This window comes from Anguilla anguilla, chromosome 2 (assembly GCF_013347855.1).
Source record: "Anguilla anguilla isolate fAngAng1 chromosome 2, fAngAng1.pri, whole genome shotgun sequence".
Lineage (NCBI taxonomy): Eukaryota > Metazoa > Chordata > Actinopteri > Anguilliformes > Anguillidae > Anguilla > Anguilla anguilla.
The window spans coordinates 68224194-68244560 of NC_049202.1; the positions used below are offsets into that span (position 1 = coordinate 68224194).

The 20367-nt window shown below is 50.7% G+C and overlaps 1 protein-coding gene across 2 annotated transcripts in view; it reads left to right on the top strand.

Annotated features, from left to right (window-relative positions):
- Positions 1 to 20367, top strand: part of LOC118219843 (myosin-9-like) — a 32196-nt gene that overhangs the window by 6997 nt on the left and 4832 nt on the right. The window contains exons 2-35 of one of the 2 annotated variants that reach the window (XM_035403301.1): positions 1610 to 1941; positions 3449 to 3605; positions 4718 to 4745; positions 4919 to 5012; positions 5614 to 5634; positions 7246 to 7338; positions 7465 to 7528; positions 7772 to 7870; positions 8153 to 8296; positions 8414 to 8509; positions 8622 to 8893; positions 8995 to 9168; positions 9284 to 9457; positions 9608 to 9722; positions 11097 to 11287; positions 11618 to 11739; positions 11828 to 11897; positions 12135 to 12295; positions 12811 to 12919; positions 13014 to 13145; positions 13903 to 14109; positions 14657 to 14794; positions 15002 to 15125; positions 15232 to 15403; positions 15625 to 15837; positions 16069 to 16213; positions 17126 to 17332; positions 17445 to 17549; positions 17809 to 17961; positions 18325 to 18573; positions 18892 to 19104; positions 19389 to 19601; positions 19875 to 20036; positions 20131 to 20259. In XM_035403301.1, the coding sequence (XP_035259192.1) occupies positions 1615 to 1941; positions 3449 to 3605; positions 4718 to 4745; positions 4919 to 5012; positions 5614 to 5634; positions 7246 to 7338; positions 7465 to 7528; positions 7772 to 7870; positions 8153 to 8296; positions 8414 to 8509; positions 8622 to 8893; positions 8995 to 9168; positions 9284 to 9457; positions 9608 to 9722; positions 11097 to 11287; positions 11618 to 11739; positions 11828 to 11897; positions 12135 to 12295; positions 12811 to 12919; positions 13014 to 13145; positions 13903 to 14109; positions 14657 to 14794; positions 15002 to 15125; positions 15232 to 15403; positions 15625 to 15837; positions 16069 to 16213; positions 17126 to 17332; positions 17445 to 17549; positions 17809 to 17961; positions 18325 to 18573; positions 18892 to 19104; positions 19389 to 19601; positions 19875 to 20036; positions 20131 to 20259 (5073 nt within the window). In that variant the 5' untranslated portion in view covers positions 1610 to 1614. The remainder of the gene's footprint in view (positions 1 to 1609; positions 1942 to 3448; positions 3606 to 4717; positions 4746 to 4918; positions 5013 to 5613; positions 5635 to 7245; positions 7339 to 7464; positions 7529 to 7771; positions 7871 to 8152; positions 8297 to 8413; positions 8510 to 8621; positions 8894 to 8994; positions 9169 to 9283; positions 9458 to 9607; positions 9723 to 11096; positions 11288 to 11617; positions 11740 to 11827; positions 11898 to 12134; positions 12296 to 12810; positions 12920 to 13013; positions 13146 to 13902; positions 14110 to 14656; positions 14795 to 15001; positions 15126 to 15231; positions 15404 to 15624; positions 15838 to 16068; positions 16214 to 17125; positions 17333 to 17444; positions 17550 to 17808; positions 17962 to 18324; positions 18574 to 18891; positions 19105 to 19388; positions 19602 to 19874; positions 20037 to 20130; positions 20260 to 20367) is intronic. The other variant, XM_035403302.1, reaches the window with a different exon arrangement.

Sequence of the window (20367 nt, forward strand, 5' to 3'; positions counted from 1 at the left end):
GAGGGGTCGGGAAGAATGGCACATTTCAGTATTTTGCATCTCTCTCAGTGCTCTGCTAATGTACCGTGGTGTCCAGGCCAGTGGGACACTTTCTTCTGTTAACCCTCTCCTGTTTTCATGTCTTCCTCATTCTGGTCTATTTTACAGTATTCTGTGTGAGTGTGAGTGAGAGAGCATGTGCGTGTGTGTGTGTGAGAACGTGTCCGTGTGCGGACAGTACCGGAGGCACTCAAAAGCAGCAGAAGAGAAGCAGCCTGTGTTGAGTATCTTGTTTGTTTGTTATGAATCTCTACCACATAGACATTCCTGTCCCTGCTAGACTCTCCACATCAGGGTTAAACACTGAAAAGCATCTGAACTTTCAAGGACAAACTTTGTAAATAATGACTTTGTGTTGAAGTGGTGGGATGTGGGTTTTTCCCCTGCCCTGTAAGATACGTGTAAGAAAAGTGTATATTGGTAATGGTGTGTAGACAAGGTTTTTGTACTGAGGTAGGCTATGTTGATTAGACAATTGGAAAATTAACCCATGTATTCTATGTCACCGACTGTTGTACGAAGGGCACCATTTCCTGAGTCTTTATTCTGAAAAAAATTCAGACCTTAAGACCAGGGAGACTTCACACATTGTCTGTTCTCAACACATTTCAGTACTATTCTCAACACATTTCAGTACGACCATTTAAAACGGAAAAACTTGTCACTGTGGCAAATTGGGACAAATGCACAACATGTTGTGGGTGGTTAGCGGGGGGGGGGGGGAGGGGGGGCCGATCAAGGCTACAAAACTAGGCACAGGTGATCTGCAGAAAACCAGCAGGTTTTAAACCCACAAACATTCTGAGCTGGGCAGTGGTTGCGTGGAGGCCAGACCCCAGCCTGCCAGCATCACTGTGCACAGACCAACAACCAGAAGCAGCAGCTTGAAATTTCATTTTTTAAAAAGGGCAAATAGTTTAAAAGCACGTGTTCCGAGAACAGTCTGTGACCCGCCGTTCATTTTTTACTTCTGAGGACGTTCAATACCACTCCTTTTTTAGGCATGTTTTTAGCCGTTAGCTATCGCCTCTCTAAAATTAAAAGCACAGCACAAAAACACTTTTTTACAGCACTGTATGTTTCAGGATTCTGTGTGATGACAAAATTATGCCTGGTGCTGATCTCGAGACTCGAGTCGCACTTTAATTTATGTTCCAATCGATTGGTGCCAAGCCTACAGCCCATTGAGGTTTTGGTTCACATTTTAAAGTCTCTGTATTCATGCCTTAGCTGACCTATTAAGGCAGTCAGGGTTGCTGCTATGTTAAAACTCAAGGAAAAGTGCCGGCTGAACAGATTGACCTTGTAAGGGTAATTTACATGCTGTAGGCCTGGTACAGCCAACTAAACACTCCCCCTTGCTGTGCAGTGCCCAATTTGTATAGCCTTTTTCTTGAAAGCTGAAAAAACCATTTAAATCTGTAATGCTTTGTGTCTGTTAGGATCAATACAAAAACATTGGTGATTGATGAGATGCTAGTCTTGTTTGTTTTGGAACTCTCCTAACCGAAACAATGAAGATCTTTCAAATTCTTTTTTCCTGATGGACCGTTTATCTCTGACCCCACAGAAACCATGTCGGAGGCAGACAAGTTTCTCTATGGCGACCGCAACCTCGTCAGCGACCCCCTGGCCCAGGCCGACTGGGCCTCCAAAAAGCTGGTGTGGGTCCCCTCCGAGCGCCTGGGGTTCGAGGCGGGCTCCCTCAAGGAGGAGACGGGCGAGGAGTGCCTGGTGGAGCTGGCCGACTCCGGCAAGAAGGTGAAGGTCAACAAGGACGACATCCAGAAGATGAACCCGCCCAAGTTCAGCAAGGTGGAGGACATGGCCGAGCTCACCTGCCTGAACGAGGCCTCGGTCCTGCACAACCTGAAGGACCGCTACTACTCCGGCCTCATCTACGTGAGTTTCACCGGAGTGACTGGCGAAGCGGTGTTAACGTGACCCAATAGTGTAACTGTGGTTTCCCCTGTGGCCTGTGGAAGTCTCATTAGTGCAGAGGTCTCTTCTGAAAGGGTTCTTTCTGAAAATCTGGTGGGTAGCCCTGTGTTCAGATGGACACATCTAACTGCACTATTCGTAGATGAGCTTGAAATGGCTCGTTTTCTAGCATATTTGAAGTTATTCCAGAAAACATTTATTGTACCTATGTAGCTATGGATATATCAAAGATCTATCTGTTGTCCCTCCAATTCACATCTGTTTGTTGTTCAGTGTTGTTGTAAACAGGAAATTTCAGGGAACACTGTCCACCCTCAGGGGGGTGAGTGGTGGAAATGGGGGGGCTTTGATAATCCCTTGGGACTCTCGCAGACTAAATGGCGTAGCCAGAACAAAATGCACGCGGAACGTGAATCATGCCATTAACGATTAAGGCAGTAACAATATGGTCGTATTCCCCTGGCCAGTACTGGGAATAATTTGGCAGCTAATTACAGTGACTCTGTTATGTCAACACAGCTTGCCTGCCCATAGCCGGGAGCTAGCTGAGGCATTGATCAAAGTCAAAATGGCTCAAACTGGGAGAGAGGAATGACGAGAGTCGATGGCGTACAGCTCTTGGAAGCCGAAGCTTGGGGATGAAGGGCGGAAGGGGGAAGACGTGACTGGATCGCTCTCCACGGCTCTCTCACTCCTACTGCTGTTGTGTGCTGCCTGCGTTTGAGTGACTGGCCTAAAAAGAGAAGCCCACATGGAGGAAGTTGATTTTGATTGTTGAAATCGATGGGCAGAGCAAGGCTTAACAAATACTCCCTTCCCTTCCACCCCCATTCTCTCAGCAGTGGTGTGTGTGTTCTCCTTTTATCACGCGAATAGTTGCTGAATCTTTCAACACTCAAACCGGGCCTTTAGTCTGGAAAGTAAAAAAAAAAGAAAGTGCACCATGCTATTTTACGGAAGACGTAATGCGATTTCTGCAGTTGCTGCAGTCACAAACTTGTATTTTTTTTTTCTTTCTTCTAATTAAACATGGAAGGCCTAAAACTCAGCGTTCTTTGGGTCGATGAAGTCTAAGGAATCCGGTCTCGTGTTTGCACACTCTGTTCTTCATTACCACATAGCTGCTCACAACAAAACCACCAGTCCAACCACAACAAGCTTGCACGCAAGACGGGCATGACGTTTCCTGTTGCTGTAGGACATCTGAACCTGCCCATTGAGGGGAAAAAAAACAGACCCTAAAACAGCCTCAGGTTAATCCATGGAGTTCTTCTCCAGGAGGATGGAAGAGGGTAGTATAAATGAAACATGCATGCATGGGAGTGGGTTCAATTATAAGTACTGTCTTTATTTCATGAAGTTCCTCTAGTCCACACCCTTGATCCGAGTTGTGCCTTGGAGTGTAAAGGTGTAAAGTGGGACCTTCTCAGAGAAGTCTGAAACAGGACCGTTGCTCCTCTGTCTTTAGACGTACTCTGGGCTCTTCTGCGTGGTGATCAACCCCTATAAGTACCTGCCCATCTACTCGGAGGAGATCGTGGAGATGTACAAGGGCAAGAAGCGCCACGAGATGCCGCCCCACATCTACGCCATCACCGACACCGCCTACCGCAGCATGATGCAGGGTACGGGTCGCACACACTGAGCTACCAGCACACGCTTTCGTGACATCACACACACACACGCGCGCACACACACACGTGACCCCACTTTAAACTACAGCAGGGGGTCCCCAGTCTTATCCAGAAAGCCTGCGCCCGCACCAGCCCTTTCATTCCAACCAAGCAGTTACGCACCTGATTCTACTAACCAACCACTAGAGTCTCTGCTAAGGACCTTGATTAGTAGAATCGGGTGTGTAGCTGCTTGGTTGGAATGAAAGCCTGCACCCACACCGGCCCTTTCTGGGTAAGAATGAGGACCCCTGAACTACAGGCTGTCTGAAGCACATTCAACCCGGTAGTCCATTATGCTTATTAGTCATACGAAGATGTTATATAGCATTGTTATATTGATTGCTCAATTAAAATAAAAGATATTCAGACAACTATGATTGCATATAACCTGAAAGAGAGGTGAGATTATAATTGTGCATACAGCTAGCTATAAATTTGGTATAGTTTAGGAAAGGAGTTGTGTTTCTGTGTGAATATGGAACACATTGGGTGTGTTTTCCTCTCTTCTGTCCCCTCTGTGCCATGACTGCCTTCAAGGGCGGTGGACTGAAAGTACAGTAAATTGGCTTTTTAGTTCACATGTGCCCACATTTCCAGCGACAGGAAGCCGGATGTTGACTTCCTGTGTGTGGCAAGAACACTTCCTGTTTGACAGACAAAACTCTGGAGTGTACTGTGGGCTAGACGAGCAGTCTCTGTATTTTCTTTAGTTTGATCTACACAAACTGAATGTTATATTGTACAAATGCACGATAAAGTCTCAACTGTGATGCTATGAAACAAAATATGTAATATTTTGTTGCTGCTTTTGCAGTAATTCATGTTACAGCCGTGTAATCTTAATAAATGGCACCGTAGTTATCTGCAGAATCAATTCAGCTTTATTAGTGAAGCTATGCAAGCCCTTTGTGCTTCAGATATGCAGTTTATTATGCAAATTGCACGCTTGCATTTAGCCACCATGATTGACTATGTCCACCATATAATCAGTCGGTGTTATCTCTGCAGTTTTTCTTCTCCTTTTTTAAAAATCTTTTTCTTCTCCTTTTTCTATCTCCTAGATCGGGAGGATCAGTCCATCCTGTGCACGTGAGTTTTGCTCCTCGGACGGACTAACTGAGGGACTGAACGGGTCTTGCATTCAGAAGGAAATGGCGGAACATAGCGCAACGCCCCAGACTTCGGGTGGTTCTCTTAAAAAAGTAAATGGGGGAAATCTTTGCTGCGTATCTTTCTTCATGTCCTTTGTCTGTCTCTTTCAGGGGCGAGTCGGGGGCCGGTAAGACGGAGAACACCAAAAAGGTGATTCAGTATTTGGCGTTTGTGGCGTCCTCCCACAAGACCAAGAAAGACCAGGTCAGTTCTGCCACCCGGTGTTCTGCACACTTCTGCCGACCTCTCCTCTTTACCCAAAACCCCTCACTTTTCACCTCTGCACACTGTTTTTCTTTATGATGTGGGGGTGATTAGTCCCCCCACTGTGAAGTGTTCTTTCCCTCACCTACTGCCTCTTCCTGACTCCCCCCCACACCCCCCACCCCCCTCTCTGATTTTTATCTCCCCCATCCTGCTGTTTCTGAAATGGCAGCTGTTTTTCTGTGTTCCTCACATTCCTGTTCCAGGCCCGGACCTGTCTGTCCCAGCCTCCTCTCTCTAATGACCCTAACCTCCACGGAGCATCGATGTGCTTTTTGCCAGAGTGTTTTGCAATGCGTTTGCGATGTACGGCAGGAAGTCCTAATATGGCCCACTTAATTTCTGCAGTAGCGTGTAGAGTTGCTCTTTTCACAGGTACTTTTAGGATAAGGGTGAGTCACTCCGGAATAAATGCTGTACAATCATGTAAGGTTATGATGCAGAGGCTGTGGGGAGTCCAGTCTGTCTTTAAAGGGCAGTTGGTCCATCACTCCATTTAAAAAAAAGTTTCAAAAGGTTGTCTCTCTTTCTCCATCTCCAGAGCACAGCAACCCTGTCACATGTGAGTTACTCCCCCTCTCTCTCATTCTCCTCTCCTTCCTTTATCACTCTCTCCATCCATCCCCCTCTGTCTCTTTTGTTCTGTTCTACTGGAGGGGGTGCTCTGTGTGGCGATGAGTTGGTTACTAACCGAGGAAAGTGTTGGTCACGTTGACATGGCTTTGGTGTTGCTCAAAATGGGGAATTTTGTGAAAATTCATACAGACAAGAACGATTGAGATTTTTTTCAACAAACGAGTTGCTCCACATATTGTCCCTGGAGCTCACGTTTGATTGAGCTGTGATTTATACTCTGCATCCGTGTCGTTCAGTATCTCTCTCGATCTTCTCTGTGTGAATTATGCATTTTTGTCGGCCTTTGTGTGTGTGTGTGTGTGTGTGTGTGTGTGTGTGCGCGCACGCGTGTTGGCACGTGTACGGGCACGGGGGTGTATTTTGATTTGGGATGAAGGGTGTGCTGGATTGCGTACCTGCTTGTGTGTGTGTGTTGGCACGTGTACGGGCACGGGGGTGTATTTTGATTTGGGATGAAGGGTGTGCTGGATTGCGTACCTGCTTGTGTGCTTGCGTGAGTCGGATCACAGGTCTATGTAATCACTACACAGCATAGGTGCACTGTATTCCTAGGCCCTGTTAAAGGTAAAGTCGCCCTTTGTCTGCCCGTCTAATTGTAATAATATACTTGTCAGCAGTGCCCTCTTGTTTCTGTGTGGATGTGTGGTTGTGTGCTTTTTGTGCGAGTGTGCCTGATTTGTGTACGCGCCGAATTTAAGACACCGTGGTTTGCGGTCATTGCTGTGGCCCCCCCCGTGTCATCGCCTCACCTGGTGCAGCGGGGGACAGGCGGTGTCTTTAGCTGGACCTGACCTGCAGTATGTCTCTCTGCATGGGGTGTGTGGGGGTCACTGTCCTGTGGGCGGGCGGGTGGTGAAAGGACAGGTCAGCACTGGCTTTTGGCTGGGTCAGGACGAGCATTTCTGTGTGGGGTTTTTACTGCCTGTGCTTGTTTGAGATGCACTCTGTGCCGTTTCAATGTGTGGGATTAGAGTGAACAGTGGGTGGAGGGGAAAGTTTTCGTTAAGAACATGTGTGCACAAACAGTAAGTTGGCTGTGTCGAGTGTTATGAACATGCTCTGTCAGTTTTGTTTAATAAACCGAAACGCATCAGCTTGTAGTGGTGTATTTAGCCTCATTAGTGATGTAGTATTTCCACACAGAGTAGGTAATTGGGGAAATTCGTCTTACTATATCACGGCCAGGAGAACCGTTCCAACTTCAGAGGGTTTATATGCAAAAAGAACTGCATTAAATGTAAACCGTGTAAATAAAATGCTGGTCAGCACTTGATACGCCTGTGGACTGTATGGCTTCCCTTGCGGCTTGGCCACTGGCGAGCAGTGTGAAGTATAGACTGGACCAGCTTAAACTGAATGAAAGGACCGTTTCTGGGAGCAATATGTGTAAAGCTGTAGTTCTGCCCATTTCTTTGTAAACCTATGTTTAAGTGTGTGGTACTTTAGTTTAGTTTGCAGTGTAAACCGAAGTGGCCACTACTCATTTGTGCTAGGCCATTATAATAGAGTATTGTTCAATACCAATGTTGTCCACTAGGGGGAGCTGGAGAAGCAGCTGCTGCAGGCTAACCCCATCCTAGAGGCCTTTGGCAATGCTAAGACGGTCAAGAATGACAACTCTTCCAGATTCGTAAGAACAATCACATATTTTCTGTTAATTTCATCAACGATTTGTAGTATGAATTTTTGTCAAAGCTCTATTTACTTTGATGACATCCTCTAATGACTGTTGTCCCTCCCTCTCATTGCCTTTCAGGGGAAATTCATCAGAATCAACTTTGATGTGAATGGTTACATCGTGGGAGCCAACATCGAGACCTGTATCCTTTCACTCTGTGTCTAACCTGCCAAGCCAAGCACCTTTTAGTGTCTTCGAAACATCTGAGATGAATAAGATCTGAAATGCAGATTAATTGCTGAACTTCTATATGGACGAACGCCCTCACACACACACACACACACACACACACACGCACACGATCGCACCCACCCACGCACGTACACATCGTATGGCTATTATTTCTTTCTGGCCTGGTGCCTTCCCTTGACGCGCTCTTTGACAGATCTGCTGGAGAAGTCCCGTGCCATTCGCCAGGCGAAGGACGAGAGGACCTTCCACCTCTTTTACTACATGCTGACGGGGGCTGGCGACAAACTACGCAGTGAGAATATTATCATCCGTCTCCGCGATGAGTGCCGGCAGTTATGCGCTCGACTCATAAAGCCCTGCTTGCGCTGGAAGTCACATTGCTTCTCCCAAGATGGCTGAACAACTGAAATACAGTGGACAATGGAGTAAAATAAGCTGCAGTAAAAAACGGACTGCATACAGTACATATAGAGTGCGCATAGTTCAGTCATTGTGTCGTATGCAGAATAGCAGGGTGCTGGTGTGTGTCTGTATGAACCGTATTAATGCTCCCCCTGTCCTCCTGCCCACTCAGCGGAGCTGTGTCTGGAGGACTATAAAAACTACCGCTTCCTGTCCAACGGAAACGTGACCATCCCGGGCCAGCAGGACAAGGACCTCTTTGTGGAGACCATGGATGCCATGAAGATCATGAGCATCCCGGAGGACGAGCAGATCGGTGAGGCACATCCTCCGTCCCCCTTTCCTCCTCCTCTTCCTCCCTGAATTTGAGGTGTGTGAAATTCATTCCCCTGCTCCTCTCCCGCCCCCCCCCCTCCCCCCCTCCTCCCCCCAGGTCTGCTGAAGGTCGTGTCAGCGGTTCTCCAGCTGGGGAACATGAGCTTCAAGAAGGAGCGACACTCCGACCAGGCCTCCATGCCTGATGACACGGGTACTGCCAGCCAATCGATGTCTCAGTAAATGAGTGGATAGGTGTAAATAAGCCCCTCCCACTGCAGCAGTATTCTAACCCCGCCCCCCCCCCACCCCCATGTCTGGCTCAGCCGCGCAGAAGGTGTGCCACCTGATGGGCATGAACGTGACGGACTTCACCCGGGCCATCCTGTCCCCCAGGATCAAGGTGGGCCGCGATTTTGTGCAGAAGGCCCAGACCCAGGAGCAGGCCGAGTTCGCCGTGGAGGCCCTGGCCAAGGCCACCTACGAGAGGATGTTCCGCTGGCTGGTCATGCGCATCAACAAGGCCCTGGACAAGACCAAGCGCCAGGGCGCCTCCTTCATCGGCATCCTGGACATCGCCGGGTTCGAGATCTTTGAGGTAGAAAAGGGAGTCAGAAAAGAGCTATCCCCTTTGCCATCAGTAGAGTAAGTCTGGTAAGAGAATTCCAAGCCTTCATGCCTTTTTTTTTCTCTCTACAGCTGAACTCCTTTGAGCAGCTGTGCATCAACTACACCAACGAGAAGCTGCAGCAGCTCTTCAACCACACCATGTTCGTCCTGGAGCAGGAGGAGTACCAGAGGGAGGGCATCGAGTGGAGCTTCATCGACTTCGGCCTGGACCTGCAGCCCTGCATTGACCTCATCGAGAAACCTGTGAGCCTCTCCCTTACTCTCTCTTACCCTGTGGTGTCTGTGTTTCCCCCCCTCCCCACACTGGCCCCACTGGCCCCAACTGACCATGGACCTTCTTTATCCCCTCTTCTCCCAGACCAGTCCCCCTGGAATCCTGGCCCTTCTGGATGAGGAGTGTTGGTTCCCCAAGGCCACAGACAAATCCTTCGTGGCGAAGGTGGTTCAGGAACAGGGCACCCACCCCAAGTTCCACAAGGCCAAGAAGCTCAAAGACGACTCTGACTTCTCCATCATGCACTATGCTGGGAAGGTAAGGGGATTCCTTACACGGTTCTTGTGTGATCGCCATGGCTTCCAGAGCGCTCCTGGATAAGGAAAATTGGCTTCTTTGATGACAAAAAGAGATTAAATGGCTGCCAGACGCACAGGTGTGATTTGAGACACTTCCTGTCCCTCTCAGGTGGACTACAAGGCGGATGAGTGGCTGATGAAGAACATGGACCCCCTGAACGACAACGTGACCACCCTGCTGAACCAGTCCTCGGACAAGTTTGTGTCCGATCTGTGGAGAGATGGTAAGAAGGAGAGCGGTTTTGTGGATATATATATACACTACAGTAAAGAGTGAAATGTTTCACTCTTGATTTAAGTCGCAGCAGGATTTAATTATCTCTGAACTGTAAGAACAAACATGGCATTTGTTCATATTTTATTACAGAAATTAATTCATGTAATTATGTAGTAGAATGCTCCAAACCACTGTGCGTTTTAAGCAATTATGGACAATGAACAGGTTCAGAGTGGTAAAGGTCCCTTTGTTATAGTACACCTGTGAAAATCATCTGAAACATTATGCTGGACTGTTTACTTGGAATATTTACTGTATGTATTCATAAAAACCCTTTTCTCTTCCTCCATTTCTCCGTTTATTTCCTTTCCTATATTTATGGTGTGTTTGTCCTTGTTTTGTCCTTTCACGTTCCACCTCTTGATTCCTGGGCTGTTTATCAACATTGCCTTTCTCTCTTCCTCTCTTCCTCTCTTTGAGTTGTCAGAGTACCTGTTTTTATCTGCACTTTCCTATTCTCCATCTTGACTTGGGTGATCAGGGTCTTTTGTTAACATTCTATTTTCATTTGACCTTTTCTCTCCATACGTTTCTCCCTTTTCAGGACTAGCAACAATTTCTTTTACTTCTCCTTTTTCTCTGTCCCTTGTCCTCAATGTCGGTTGCTGTTACCCCTCCCCTGTTCATTCTTTTTGCTTCAGCTTTTTCCTGAGTTCATCTGAAATTAGGGCTTTTGCTGTTCAAGTGTTAAGTTAAATTTCATGCATTGATTGTTTTTCAGTGAATTCTTAAAGGGAACACCTTCCACTGTCCATTTCTCTTCTATTGAGCGCTTGGTGTTGTATTTGGGTCTACCTGGTGGTGTCCAGTGGTACTGCAACAGCTGGTATATACTGCATGGGTGTGAAAATGTTATGAGAGCACAACAGTCTTTAGAGAAATTAACCAAACTGGTGCTAATGAGTGTAAATATAATCACATTAGACTTTGCACACCTGTTTATTTAACAGCCTGTACACAAGTGTGTAATGGCACTCTCTGACTGCTTCAAGTTGTGTAAAAATCTGTATTTGCCCATGCTTTACATCATTTGACTCCTTGCTTCTGTCATCTCTCCTGCGTTTTTGCATTCACTGAGTGTTTCTCTACGCTCCCCTCTACCATAATGTTTTTGGAGTGACGGATTGCGAGAGCACGCTTCTATGATCGCGACCATCCGGGTGTCTATTTAATGTAATAACCGTGTCTGTTTCGAGTTCCAAAATGATCGCTCTCGCTCTCACTGTCCGTACCTCCTTGAAACTACACCGATTCCTTCCTCCCTGTGCCGCCTCCTCTCGCCTGCTTCCCACCTCACCGTTGCCCATGGTTTCCCCTCCAGTGGACCGGATCGTGGGCCTGGACCAGGTGGCCGGAATGTCGGACTCGATGGTGGGGGCCTTCAAGACCCGCAAGGGCATGTTCCGCACGGTGGGGCAGCTGTACAAGGAGCAGCTCGCCAAGCTGATGGCCACCCTGCGCAACACCAACCCCAACTTCGTCCGCTGCATCATCCCCAACCACGAGAAGAAGGTGCCGGAGTTGAGCCTGCTTCAGGCACTGGGCAGTAATGCCGTATCAGTGACCTAAAGTCAATGTGTAGAGTGCGGAAGCAATAGTCTATTTGAACGGGAATTAATCCACTGGATATAAATAAATGTTACTATTTTTTTTTCATTGAAGAGATCAACATAGATATTTTGACTGCAGAAATGAAAATATTCTTGTATTGCACTGGTTTTATTCATTTGGTCCTACGTGATATGAATTCCACAAAATGGTTGTTCCATAATTAAATTCTTGAGGGTGTACTCTAGATCAATTCTAAACCACCACCTGACCCTTCCTCCCTCTCTCTCTCAGGCGGGTAAGCTGGACCCCCACCTGGTCCTGGACCAGCTGAGGTGCAACGGTGTTCTGGAGGGGATCCGCATCTGCAGACAGGGCTTCCCCAACCGGATCGTCTTCCAGGAGTTCAGACAGAGGTACGCTCAGCTGCATTTTGGGGGCTGTTCCTGTGGGGCGTGCACCACGGGCAGTGCTCTTTTTAAACACCCTGTCCTTCTTCCCCAGGTATGAGATCCTCACCCCCAACGCCATTCCCAAGGGCTTCATGGACGGCAAGCAGGCCTGTGCGCTCATGGTGAGGCCCGAACCCTTTCAGCTCAGCCTGTTTCCTGAGGCTGCGCGGCAAAGTGCCTCCCGTTCACAAATTTACAATACGACTTAGGTGACAAGGTGGTTAAATGATGTGTTTGTCCAGTGTGATTTTTATGCCTCTGTGTGTGTGTGAACGTGGTGTCGGGTGGGCGTGGTGCCTTCCTGTGGGTGGGCACGATGGGTGCTGGTGACGAAATCCGTGCCCGGTGCTTGCCCTCAGATCAAAGCTCTGGAGCTGGACCCGAACCTGTTCCGGATCGGCCAGAGCAAAGTGTTCTTCCGGGCCGGGGTCCTGGCCCACCTGGAGGAGGAGCGGGACATGAAGATCACCGACGTCATCATCAGCTTCCAGTCCTGGTGCCGGGGCTACGTCGCCCGCAAGTAAGGGCTGTAGACTGCAGTTTCTGTGGACTGATTGATGTGGTATCTCAGACTCTGTAGTGCAGTGATTTGCAGACTTGGTCCTGGGGGGGGACCAAGAGCTGAGGTCCCCAGTCTTATCCAGAAAGGGCCAGTGTGGGTGCACACACCTGATTCTATTAATCAACCACTAGCATCTTTGCTAAGCACCTTGATTAGTGGAAATTAGAAATGTTAAATTTCTGGGATTGCAGTTGAGGTTGGAATGAAAACGGGCATGTACCCCCAGGATCGAGTTTGAGAACTGCTGTAGTGCAGTGTTAGAGTTTATGAGTCTGAAATGCAGGGAACAAATATATACTCGAGATGAACCATCAGTCATTAGTTTATTATGCTGTCATTAAGTCATTCACCTTCCTGGAGTTTGTTGCCTACATGCATTCCGCTGTGACCAAAAAAACATTTGAACTCAACTGAGAGGACTTATGCGATTGAAAGTTTATTGAATCTCTTTGTGCCCGTCTTCTCTCTCTCAGAGCCTTTGCCAAGAGACAGCAGCAGCTTACGGCCATGAAAGTGATCCAGAGGAACTGTGCTGCCTACCTCAAGCTGAGGAACTGGCAGTGGTGGAGGCTCTTCACCAAGGTAGGAGTCACACTGCTCCTGGATCCATCATTCGTCATTTATCCCTGTCACTGTTGCAGAAGCATGAGTTCACATCGTCTCCCTTCTCGCACAGGTGAAGCCGCTGCTCCAGGTGACCCGGCAGGAGGAGGAGATGTTGGCCAAGGATGAGGAGCTGATCAAGGTGAAGGAGAGGCAGCTGCAAGCCGAGGAGCAGCTGAAGGAATACGAGGCCAAACAACAGCAGGTGTGAGAGCGTCTCTTTTAGTAGCACCCTTCTTCCTGTGCTGAACTTCCAGAGCTAGCTGGTATGGCGCTAGCTAGCGCCTGTTTATTGCCCCTGGTCTGGAACTAACTAGCGCGCGCTGAACACCCTCGGTCCAGAGCTAGCTAGCACGGGCTGAACACCCTCGGTCCAGAGCTAGCTAGCATGGGCTGAACACCCTCGGTCCAGAGCTAGCTAGCACGGGCTGAACACCCTCAGTCCAGAGCTAGCTAGCGTGTGCTGAATGCCCCCGGTCCAGAGCTAGCTAACGCTCACTGAACTCCCTAGTCCAGAGCTAGCTAGCGCGGGCTGAACAACCTGGTCCAGAGCTAGCTAGCGTGTGCTGAATGCCCCTGGTCCAGAGCTAGCTAGCGTGTGTTGAATGCCCCCGGTCCGGAGCTAGCTAGCGCACACTGAACACCCTGGTCCAGAGCTAGCTAGCGCACACTGAACACCCTGGTCCAGAGCTAGCTAGCGCGGGCTGAACTCCCTAGTCCAGAGCTAGCTAGCGCACACTGAACACCCTGGTCCAGAGCTAGCTAGCGCACACTGAACACCCTCACTCCAGAGCTAGCTAACGCGCGCTGAACACCCTCGGTCCAGAGCTAGCTAGCGCACACTGAACACCCTGGTCCAGAGCTAGCTAGCATGGGCTGAACACCCTCGGTCCAGAGATAGCTAGCGCGGGCTGAAATCTAGTCCAGGGGCTGAACTCCCTGTCCCTCTCCTTGCACCTCAGCTGAGCTCGGAGAAGTTGGCCCTGCAGGAGCAGCTGCAGGCGGAGACGGAGCTGTGCGCGGAGGCGGAGGAGATGCGCGCCCGCCTGGCCGCCCGCAAGCAGGAGCTGGAGGACATCCTGCACGACCTGGAGTCCCGCGTGGAGGAGGAGGAGGAGCGGGTCACTCAGCTGCAGACCGAGAGGAAGAAGATGCAGCAGAACATCACGGTGAGGGCAGGCCTGCAGGGAGCGAGGGAGAGGGAGAGCTGATGTGAAGAAGAACAGGTGTTAAGAGGCTGTATGTTTACCTGTTTAAGGGGAGGGGTCAGTTATCACCACATCTGCTCAACCACACACACACACCTTTGAGGTGCTGACAGGGTTTAGGAGGAACCCTCCCATGCGTTAATGTAATCTGCGTGTTCACACGCGAACACTATCACACAAACGGTAAGACAGGCGCATACACGAGAATCATGGTTTAGCACATCTAAAGGCAAGGTCCCTGCAACTGCACAACAGGGTGTACTGATGGTACATTGAGACTTGAATATGTGGGAGAGGGGAGGTGTGTGGGTGTTAGAGCTGCTCAGCTGCAGTGTATCTAAAGATATTTATCAGCGTTGTTTTCCATTTTTACTGCGTATGAGAGTGGAGCTCTGGATGAGTGGACTACTATGTGAAACCATTACAGTTAAAATACACTTAAAATGGCAGTTATTTATAGCCCTTTACACCTTTCCCCCTCTCTCTCTCTCTCTCCGTCTCTCTGCAGGACCTGGAGACACAGCTGGATGAGGAGGAGGCCGCCCGGCAGAAGCTGCAGCTGGAGAAGGTGACCACGGAGGCCAAGCTGAAGAAGGTGGAGGAGGACGTGATGGTGCTGGACGACCAGAACAACAAACTGGCCAAGGTTAGTGAATCCTGGCTCACGGCGGGCATCGGTACCATGTTACTGGGGTAAGCAGGCCCAGCCCTTGTGGTTTGAGGGTTGTTTGTGGACTGTGTTGATGGGCAGGGTGGTATTTGAGTGGGGTTATGTGGGTAGTATGCACAGCTGTGGGCTGGTTTGGTGGTTTTCTGTGGATTTTGAGCTGATGGCTGTGATGTGCTTCTACAGGAAAAGAAGCTGCTGGAGGACAGAATCTCTGAGTTCACCACAAACCTGGCGGAAGAGGAGGAGAAGTCCAAGAGCCTGCAGAAACTGAAGAACAAACACGAGGCCATGATCACAGACCTGGAGGGTGAGCCTGACGCACCGGGTCCAGGGTCCAGCCCTCACCGCCCGACCTGCACCTCCACACGTCCCCTAACACGCGCGTCTCCCCCCCCCTCCCCCCCCTCTCCCAGACCGTCTCCGCAAGGAGGAGAAGCAGCGGCAGGAGCTGGAGAAGAACCGGCGCAAGCTGGAGGGCGACTCCACCGACCTGCACGACCAGATCGCCGAGCTGCAGGCCCAGATCGCCGAGCTCCGCGCCCAGCTGGCCAAGAAGGAGGAGGAGCTTCTGGCAGCCCTGGCCAGGTAAGATCACCTGTCCTCACCTGTACCCACCTGTCTCACCTTGTGTGTGCAACTCCTTATAACAGAGCTGTCTGTCTGTGTGTCTGTCTGTGTGTGTGTGTGTGTGTACTTATCTGCGTCAGTCTCATCTGTGAGCACCTCTGCATGTAGAACTGCATTCTCATCTCTCTCTCTCTCTCTCTCTCTCTCTCTCTCATCCCTCCATCTCCTTCCTAACTCAGGATGGAGGAGGAGGCAGCGCAGAAGAACATGGCCCAGAAGAAGATCCGGGAGCTGGAGGCGCAGCTGTCGGAGCTGCAGGAGGACCTGGAGCTGGAGCGGGCGGCTCGCTCCAAGGCCGAGAAGCACCGCAGGGACCTGGGCGAGGAGCTGGAGGCGCTGAAGACCGAGCTGGAGGACACGCTGGACTCCACCGCCGCCCAGCAGGAGCTCAGGTGCGTACGCGCACCTGCCCTCGTAGGGGTCTGCGGTGCACTCACCGCTTCAATGCATACATGTCTTCAGCGTAGGCTACTGTAGGCTGCAGTTTCATACACATACAATTAACAGCCGCTGGAGAAAGCTTATTGATCACGCACCCGGGATCTGTCCCACGGTAAGGATTGAACAGTTCTGCGCGTACGCCGCCTCTCAGTGATTCGAGTCCGTCTCTCCGGCTCGGTCAGATCGAAGCGCGAGTCGGAGGTGGCGCACCTGAAGAAGACCCTGGAGGACGAGGCCCACGTGCACGAGCAGCAGGTGGCGGACATGCGGCAGAAGCACAGCCAGGCCTTCGACGAGCTCAACGAGCAGCTGGAGCAGGCCAAGCGGGTAAGCGCTAACTGTGACTGCGCAGCCGGAGCAGGCCAAGCGGGTGAGCGCTAACTGACTGCGCAGCTGGAGCAGGCCAAGTGGGTAAGCGCTAACTGACTGCGCAGCTGGAGCAGGCCAAGCGGGTACACGCTAACTGACTGCACAGCTGGAGCAGGCCAAGCGGGTGAGCGCTAACTCACTGCGCAGCTTTGGCAAGGCCAAGCGGGTGAGCGCTAACTGACTGCGCAGCTGGAGCAGGCCAAGCGGGTGAGCGCTAACTCACTGCGCAGCTGGAGCAGGCCAAGCGGGTGCGGGTCTTTTACCACCCATTACGTAATGAGCGTGCTCACTCCCGCGCTGACTCACTTACCCAGAGGCAGAACCACAGGATGTGACACTCATTTACTGAGTAACTAACCCAAATGAAGTTTTCCTTTTATGGCGATGTTTATTACAGGCACTTAATGGCTAACCGCGTGGGGCCAGTCAAGATAAGCAGTGATGTGGGGGAAAAAAAGTACAGCCTCTGTCAATCCTATGGTCTTACATAATGGGACATAACTAACCTTTGTCTGATCCTGACCAAGTTATAATAGGAGAAGAATCTAACCTTGTGACATAAATCAACAGCTTTTTCTTGTTAGCAAACTCATTATTTGTACAACTGCAAATAAGCCGAGATCCATATCACACATGCAGTAGAATGTTTTTATACATTTTTACATTGTACACAGGAAGTTGTGCCTTTCTTATTTGCATTTCACTGCACAATTTCTCAAAGGACAGAGACACACTCTGTAGCATGATTCTCATTATAATTTTAATAAAGGTGGAAATGGAGGAAAATAAGTGGCCTTTTCCGTAACCGTGTTACTCTCCATCGGGCAACAACTTACTGTGTGACACGAGCATGTCTGTCTGTCCGTCCAGAACAAGGTGTCCGTGGAGAAGGCCAAGCAGGCGCTGGAGAGCGAGCGGAACGAGCTGAGCATCGAGCTGCAGACGCTGACGCAGGGGAAGAGCGACTCGGAGAGCCGCAGGAAGAAGGCCGAGTCGCAGCTGCAGGAGCTGCAGGTCAAGCACGGCGAGACCGAGCGGCAGAGGCACGAGCTGGCCGAGAAGGTGTCCAAACTGCAGGTGTGTGAGGGGGAGAGAGCGGGCCTGGGGGGTCTCCGGGGGAGGGGGAAGGGGGGGGGGGGTCACACGTTAGCAGGGACACGCTGACCGCTTTCTCCCCCGCCCCCCGCAGTTGGAGCTGGACAGCGTGAACGGGCTGCTCAGCGAGGTCGAGGGGAAGTCCATCAAGGCGTCGAAGGACTGCTCCGCGGTGGAGTCCCAGCTGCAGGACGTGCAGGTGCGACGGCCTTCTCGCGTCGCCACGGCGTCTCCCGCCAACACGTGCATTCACACTCCATTTCTGTTCAGACTGCGTGGTGTTTATCCACAGCCCCACTCTGTTTAATATAGTCTGCCTTTCAATTGTTTTATTAAGGTTTTTTTTTTTATGCTTTGGGAATCGTGTGGTGATTTTTTTTGCGATGGCAGCGTTTCCATTTTGGAGGTCCTGGCGGAATCTAACCTCCTCTTCCTCCTCCCCCTCTCTCCTCCTGCAGGAGCTGCTACAGGAGGAGACTCGGCAGAAGCTCTCTCTCTCCACCCGCCTGCGGCAGTTGGAGGATGAGCAGAACAGCCTGAGGGAGCAGGTGGAGGAGGAGGAAGAGAGCAAGAAGAACGTGGAGAGGCAGCTCGCCAGTCTTCAGTCTCAGGTAACACTGGCCCCCTCCCCATCCTGCTGTCTCCACCTCTCTCTCTCTCTCTGTAGGGCCTCTCAGTCCTCTCCCCTTCAGCTATCCTGCGTCACCTCCCTCTACCACTTATCAAAGCTGTGTTCACCGTATTCACAGACTCATGAGGTATTCGGTAGTATGTTCCAGCCTCTTTTCGGTTCACCTACAGCCTACAGTGGCTCTGTCCAAGACCTACAGAGTCCTGTGCTGTGTTGTGGCACACACCCCAACGCTTTGCCTCGAAAAGTTTGAAGACGTTCATTGAGCACAGTTTCCTGTCCCTCGCTGGCTTGCTGTCCTTCCACCTCTTGACCCTTGACCCCTTTTGCCCTGCCCGCACAGCTGGCGGAGATGAAGAAGAAGCTGGAGCACGAGGCGTGCGCCTTGGAGGGCGTGGAGGAGGGGAAGAAGAGGATCCAGAGGGACCTGGAGGGCGTCACCCAGCAGCTGGAGGAGAAGAGCTCCGCCTACGACAAGCTGGACAAGACCAAGACCCGCCTGCAGCAGGAGCTGGACGACATGCTGGTGGACCAGGACCACCTGCGGCAGATCGTACACAACCTGGAGAGGAAGCAGAAGAAGTTTGACCAGGTAAATGCACGAGGAAATATGGGTCACAGATGAACACATACTGCTTCTTGATAGATTTTTTATCATCTTCCAGCAAAAAAAAATATGCTCCACTTTACTGTTTACGGCCGCTAGCAACACACCCGAACAGGCTAATGCTTATCGGACAGCCGGTGTCCGTCTTTCATGGAATTTAAAAGTATCTTTGGAGGTAAATAAAATAAGTTTCAGACATGCTGTGTCTTAAAAACCTTTGAGAAATAGCTCCTGCAGGCAATCTGTTGGCTGGAATGGATCATTCACGGCAGCATCGTCCTCCTCCTCTCCCTGTCTGTGTAGATGCTGGCGGAGGAGAAGGCCAACTCTACCCAGTTCGCTGAGGAGCGGGACCGGGCCGAGGCGGAGGCCCGGGAGAAGGAGACGCGGGCTCTGGCGCTGACCCGGGAGCTGGAGGCCATGTCGGACATGAGGAACGAGCTGGACCGGGCCAACAAACTGCTGAAGGCCGAAATGGAGGACCTGGTCTCCTCCAAAGACGACGTGGGCAAAAGCGTAAGGGGATTATGCTTTTTATTCGCTCTGAAATGGTACGGACCAAGCAAGTGTGACCTTTATACATTTGTAAATGATGTACATGTACATTTTATTCACAGCTAAAGATGTTTACACATGTATTAACTTCATTGCCAGTGTCTTAAGATGAAAAACACTACCTAGATTTCCTAAAATACAGGTTGTGTGATGTCATTCATAATTATATTTTGAGAAATAAGTCATATTGTCCAAGTGGAAGTTGCAATAATGCTCACGGTCACGTTCCACACTCCTCTCTCCAGGTGCACGAGCTGGAGAAGTCGAAGCGAGGGATGGAGCAGCAGCTGGAGGAGATGCGCACGCAGCTGGAGGAGCTGGAGGACGAGCTGCAGGCCACGGAGGACGCCAAGCTGCGGCTGGAGGTCAACATGCAGGCCATGAAGGCCCAGTTCGACAGGGACCTGCTGGCCCGCGACGAGATGGGAGAGGAGAAGAAGAGACAGCTGGTCAAGCAGGTGCGTGGTGCACGCGAGATCTACTCGTGCTCATGTCAACAGGCTTCCCCTCCCCAACAGCAGACACTGGGAACTGTCTGAATGCCCTGAAGCGATGTTCTTCATTTTCTTTCTTTACCATTCCACCAATCTGAGGTAGCTTTGACCCCTTCCATGTTCTATGGAACGGCTGGAGAATGGAAGCAGCTTTAGAGATTTTGGACGCAGCCGCGTATGTTTAAAACCTGGCGTGAGTGAAACGATCACCCCACCCCCCCCACCCCCCCACCCCAGGTGCGGGAGATGGAGATGGAGCTGGAGGATGAGCGTAAGCAGCGGTCCGTGGCCGTTGCTGCCCGCAAGAAGCTGGAGCTGGACCTGGTGGAGCTGGAGGCCCAGATCGACATGGCCAACAAGAACCGGGACGATGCCCTCAAACAGCTGAAGAAACTGCAGGTACCATCACAGCTCAGTTTACACACACACACACACACTCCCACACAAACACACGCAGAATGCAGATGTTTAGGACTCTCTTCCCCCCTGGCAGGCCCAGATGAAAGATCTCCTGAGGGAGATAGAGGACTCCCGTCTTGCCCGCGAGGAGGCGCTCGCCCAGGCCAAGGAGAACGAGAAGAAGATCAAAACCATGGAGGCCGACAACATGCAGCTGCAGGAGGTCAGGCCGCAGGGCTGTCCCTGTCCTCCGCCCCGTCCCCTTCCCCTTCTCTGCTCTCCCCCTCTCTTTACCCAGATCTCCACCCCTTCCCCCAAACATAGTCACCGT